This window comes from Pteropus vampyrus, unplaced genomic scaffold, assembly GCF_000151845.1.
Source record: "Pteropus vampyrus isolate Shadow unplaced genomic scaffold, Pvam_2.0 Scaffold520, whole genome shotgun sequence".
NCBI lineage: Eukaryota > Metazoa > Chordata > Mammalia > Chiroptera > Pteropodidae > Pteropus > Pteropus vampyrus.
The window spans coordinates 70059-76158 of record NW_011889301.1 but is presented as its reverse complement, the minus strand read 5'-3'; the positions used below and the strand labels follow the sequence as shown (position 1 = coordinate 76158).

At 35.5% G+C, this 6100-nt stretch overlaps 1 protein-coding gene across 1 annotated transcript in view; it reads left to right on the top strand.

The window, feature by feature from the left end:
* ZNF782 (zinc finger protein 782) overlaps positions 1–4386 on the top strand; it is a 41218-nt gene extending 36832 nt beyond the window's left edge. The window contains 2 exon segments of the mRNA XM_023525059.1: positions 2267–3814; positions 3816–4386. Of these exon segments, the coding sequence (XP_023380827.1) occupies positions 2471–3814; positions 3816–3992 (1521 nt within the window). The 5' untranslated portion in view covers positions 2267–2470 and the 3' untranslated portion in view covers positions 3993–4386.
* The last annotated feature ends 1714 nt before the right edge of the window (positions 4387–6100 follow it).

Below are 6100 nucleotides of genomic sequence, written 5' to 3'. Positions count from 1 at the left end.
CAGTGATATCTTATTGTGCTTTAACTTGCATTCCCTAATGACTAATAATGTTGGATAACTTTTCTTTTGCTTATTTGCCATATGTATATTTTCTTTTGCTCATTTTATAATTTTTTTTTTTTTTAATTTTTATTTTACATCTAAGACCTTTGTTATATTGCGGTTTGCAGATATTGTCTGTTAGTCTGTAGCTAACCTTTTCATCCTCTTAGCAAGGTATTTCTTAACACAAACATTTTCAATTTTGATGACGTCTCCAATTTAATACATTTTTAAAAATGGGTTGTTCTTTTCCTATGTCTAAGAACTCCTTGCCTAGCCCTAGGTCTCAAAATTTTTCTCCTGCTTTTCTTTTCAAAAGTTTTATAGTTTTATTCTTTACATTTAAATCCATGATACATCTTGCATTAATATTTATATATGATTGGTATAGGCCAACATTCATTATTTTGCATGTGGTTGTCCAGTTGTTCAGCACCATTATAGAAAAGAATTGTCAAAAATCAATTGGCTGTGCTTATATTGGTCTCTTTTTTGGTTCTCTTTTCTGTTTCATTGATCTATCTATATTTCCGTTACTCTTTTAGTACTACACTGTCTTGATTACTATAGCTACATAATAAGACTTAATATAAGGTAAACTTTATTCTTTTAACAAAATTGTTATAGCAATTGTGGTTTCTTTGTCTTTTCATATAAAGTTGAGAACAAACTTATCTATAAACATTCTTGCTGGGATTTCGATAGGACTTGCCTTACATCTATAGAATAATTTGGAGAATTGACATCTTTACTAGATCGAGTCTTCCAATCCATGACATAGCACATTTCTCCATTTATTTAGATCTTTTTTGATTTTTTTCATCGGTGTTTTGTGATTTTCTGCATACTGATTCTGTATGTGGTATTTTAGGTTTATGCTTAGGTAATTTTTTAATTTGAGTATGTAAATAGTTTTGTCCTGAAAGATGTCTAGGTTATGAGTATCACAAAGGTAGAAGTACAGGAAAGTCAAGAAAGAATGTGAGTACCAGACTGTTTCTTTTGAAATGAACCATTGTAGGGGAAATTACCCTGAACCAGACTATTGTAGAAAATACTGTAGATTTGTTGATTTGTGGAACGATAGTTTGAACACCTAAAGTATATATAGGTAATATAAAACTTCATTTTCTAAATGTCTCCTAATTCTTTCATCTTTTTTTTTTTCCTTGAGGTAGTGGGCTATGGATCTACTTAAGTGTTTAGCTAACAGCTGATATCCTTGCATGGCTTAGTGGTAACAGCAGGGTAATAGTCAAATGTACACAGTAATTTTTTATGGTAGGTAAATGTAAAGGATATTTCCAAAATTTATGGTAGTAGATGATCCTTAAGGTTTTCAGAATCAATAGAAACCAGATATGTTGAAAAGTGCATAGAAGGCAGAATTAAGTATGGGACAGAGTTAAAACTCATGTTTTAAGAACATGAGTGAGCGTATTAAAAAGGTGGTCAAAAAATGTTTACTTCTGAACAACAGTAGTAAAATCCAAAGTTCCAGAGCCAGGATAGAGCAGTGAATCCAGCCTGAGTGGAAACATGGGTTTTCCTCCAGTCATTGTTACATTTCCTCTTGGGCATTTGTGTACCTAAGAACGACAGCCAGGAGAATTAGAGCATGGGTTTTATGACTGTTTTTTTTTTTTAAATATGAGAAAGTTCATTCCATTATAAACTTATTTTGGTGCTGACGTATAGAATGAAAAAGGAGAACCTCTAAATAGAATCATGTAGATTGATAAATATCCTACCATTTTAATCTTACTTGATAGTTTAAGAACCTGTATCCTAATAATCTCCTTAATTCAAACCCTTTATCTGCTGGAACCCCTAAAAACTCTTCTACATGATTATTTTTGTTTGTTGTTGAATTCATACCATTCTCAGATTGATGTTTGTTCCCAGGGCCCAACTCTTTTAAAACCCATATGTTCCCAGTTCATCATTTCTTTCCTTTATGCCCGAATTTGAAAATTTTATTTAAAATGCCATATGTATATCATATCATACATATGATATTCATCTCCAAGTTCTTTCCCCTTTTTTTTCAATAGCAAGCCTCCTTGCCCCACACGCCACTCCCAAGGAAAGTGAATGTAGTTAATACATACTAGGAATTACTACAGTGTTGAGAGACTTAGCATCTGTATAATATGGCACATAGCCCTTTTATCTTAAAATTTCATTAAATTTCATAAGGAATTTTTAACTTTCTCATTTTTAGAAGACTACCAACTTGATCTTTTAGAGAAGAGCCAGGAAAACCAAGACAGATATTTTTGTCAAGTTTTATTCACCACCAACAGAACATTGACTTCAGAGCAAGAGAAAGTTTCAGGAAAATCATTTAATCTAGGCACAGACTTTTTTGCTTCAAGAAAAATACCCGCTATATGTGACACTCTGGAGCCTACATACTTGGATCTCTATGCATTGGCTCCACATAATTACTCAAAAAAGAAGGCTTATGAGTTTAAATGCATCTTGTTTTAATGCTAGAAATGAGAGAACAAATACTGGAGAGAAGTCTTTTGATAATAATCAAAATTTGCAGGGTTTTAGTGACGTGGAGGAACTTACTCAACATCAGATTTTTCAGACTTTGCAGCAATCTTTTGAATATAATAAATGTAATGTTTTGCATGATCAGGCTGCCTTCATTTCATGCAACAGTTCCTACACCCAACATGATGAATCGGCCCTTGTCTCTTCAAGTATTCACACAGAGAAGAGTCACTCTGAATTTAATGAAGATGAATGTAATAAAATTGGAAACAATTTCAGTAGGATTACTCAACTTCGGAGAACTGATATAGGAGAGAAAACTTTTGGTCAAAAAGTGCATTTCAGAGAATGTCAGAGAACTCACACAGGAGTACAACCCCGTGAGTGTGGGAGAAACTTCAATTCAGCCATTAATGTACAACAGAGAACTCACACAGTAGAGATATCTTGTGATAATAAGACATGTAAGGAAACTTTTAGTCCCCACTTAGCCTTCAGTATACAGCAGAGGACACATGGAAGCGAAGAACACTATGAATGTAATGAATGTCAAAAATCCTTCTCTAAGAGGTCATCCCTCGTTTTACATCAAAGAAGTCATACAGGTAAGAAAATTTATGAATGTAATGAATGTGGTATAGCTTTTTCCTGGAAATCATCCCTAGCTATACATCAAAGGACTCATGCAGGGGAGAAACCCTATGAATGTGATGAATGTGGGAGAGCTTTCACCTACATATCACACCTCAGAGGACACCGGAGAATTCACAAAGGAGAGAAACCCTATGAATGTATTGAATGTGGGAAAACTTTCCTCTGGAAGTCAATCCTGAATATACATTGGAGAAGTCATACAGGGGAGAAGCCTCATGAATGTGATGAATGTGGGAGAGCTTTCACCTACAAATCACAGCTTACACTACATCAGAGAACTCACACAGGTGAGAAACCCTATCAATGTAATGAATGTGGTAAAACTTTTAGCCAGAAGTCAAATCTTGGAATACATCAGAGGACTCACACAGGGGAGAAACCCTATGAATGTAATGAATGTGGAAAAACTTTCAGGCAGAAATCAAGCCTTGGAAAACATCAGAGAATTCATACAGGGGAGAAACCCTATCAAAGTAATGAATGTGGAAAAGCTTTCGCTTCCATGTCACACCTTAGAGGCCATCAGAGAACTCACACAGGGGAGAAACCCTATCAATGTAATGAATGTGGTAAAACTTTCAGGCAGAAATCAAGCCTTGGAAAACATCAGAGAACTCAACACAGGAGAGGGACCCTATAAATGTAATGAATGGGGAAGAGCTTTCATTTTCATGTCACACCTCAAAGGACATCAGAGAATTCACACAAGGGAAAAACCTTATGAATGTATCGAATGTGGGAAAATTTTCCTTCAGAAGTCAGTCCTCATAGTACATCAGAGATGCATGTAAAGAAGAAATGCTATGAATATAACTAATGCAGAAAAGCTTTTTTGTTTGTCATTTAACTCAAAATTAAACTTATGAGATAATTCATTCAGGGGAATGCAGTGAATTACACTTTCAGCAATGAGTCTCGCCTATGAAAATATCAGAAAACTCAAAAGCGAGAAATCCTATAGAGGTGGTAATGTGGGAAAATCTTCAGAAGGTTGTCAGATGTAAAAAGCCATGAGGAGGAAAAATAACTTTTTCTTGTACTCTGTTGGGTTCAGTGGCTGGGGCCCTGCAAATGGAAAGACATTATTAACAGGAGAAAAGAAAAAAGTTTTATTTCATATTCATATGGAGAGTGTCACATAAATGAAGTGAAAACTCCAAAAAGGTGATCAGACCTAGAGGCTTATATACCATTTTAACAGAAGGGCAGTACATTTGCAAAGTTGCCTGACAAAGGAAAAGGGTTTTAGAGCTTCTACAGGTGATTAATTGTGAGAAGGTTAACATACAGAGAAACTGATGGAAGATAAGTGTTATTTCTAAGATTTGTTTATGCTGATATAAGTTGATGCCATATCCAATGATAAGAGTTGTCTCTTCTTATACAGGAGCGGGCTTGGGGGACACCTTAATAAAGGGAGATTTATGACCCACATTTTGGCAGATAGGGTGAGGGTGGAGAGGTTTTTCTGTGTCTACTGCATTTTAGTTTTTTTCAGCTTAAAGTAATGCTTTTGCCAAAGTGGCATAATTTTCATCCCTTTGATCATACCAGGGAGAAACCTTATAAATGTTGGATATAGGGAAGAGTTCCACCAGAAATCAAACCTCAGAGTATGTCAGAAGACTCACAGAGAATTAAACATGAATGTCATGAGTAAGGAAAGACTTTCATGTAGACATCAAATCTTGCTTTACATCAGAGAACTTATACACATGAACAGCCCTGTAAATGTTATGGATCTTATAATGCTTTCAACCAGAAATCACACTTTTGAGAACATAAGAGAACTCACAAGGATAAAACCATAAAGATGATAAATGTAGGGAAACTTCAACTGCAAGTCAGAGCCAAGAAAAGATTGTAGAACTCAGAGAAGGGGCAAAAATTTATTAAGCTGATAAACATGAAAGTTCCTTAGGAAGCTCCTCACTAAACATAGGAGAACTGTCTTAGTCCATTCAAGCTGTTATAACAAAAATAGCATAGACTGGTTGGCTTAAATAACAAACATTTATTTCTCACAGTTCTGGAGCCGAAGTCCAAGATCAAGGTGTTGGCAGATTTGGTATCTGGTGAGGATCCACTTCTTAGTTCATAGATGGCCATTGTCTTTCTGTAACCTCACATGGAGGAAGGGGCAAGGGAGCTCTTTGGAGCCTCTTTAATAAGGGCTCTGCCCTCATGTCCTAATCACCTCTTAAGGGCCTCCGCCTCCAAATCCCAGCACATTGGGTATTAGATTTCAACATATGAATTTTGCGAGGACACAAACATTTAGTCTATAGCAAGAACTTACACTATAAAGAAACCCTTGAAATGTGTATAGACAGTCTTTCAGCCACTAAGGATAGGTTTAGTCCTTTTTGGACATCAGAGAATTCTCTGGGGGAAAGAAGATTCTCTGTGAAGATAATGAATATAGGAAGTATTCTGTATGAACTCAACCATCAGCAAACTTCCTCTGTGGAGAGACACTGACAATGTAATGAAAATGTAAAAGCTTTCTGTCAAAGATTGAATCTCATTGAGTAGAGAATTCATACAATGAACAAAAAATCTAGAATGTAATAAATGTGTGATAACTTCAGCCAAAAGCCTCCCTTCTTAGTATAGCAGAAAATGCCTAGAGCAGTAGAGACCTTAGTATATCAACCATTTGAAAGAAATCTCCCGAAGATAATGGATTTGGGAAATCCTTCCAGAAGTCAACCTACAATATAATGGATATATAAATAATAAATGTCCCATATACTGCATGTTCACCAAGAACCGTTTCCTTTTGTCCTTAGGCCCACAATCAGTCTAAATTTCGCAACCACTCTCATCCAAATGCAGTAGTGTCTCCAACTTCTAGGTAGTAGAATATGGTTGTTGGTAGTAAAACAAGTCCCACCAA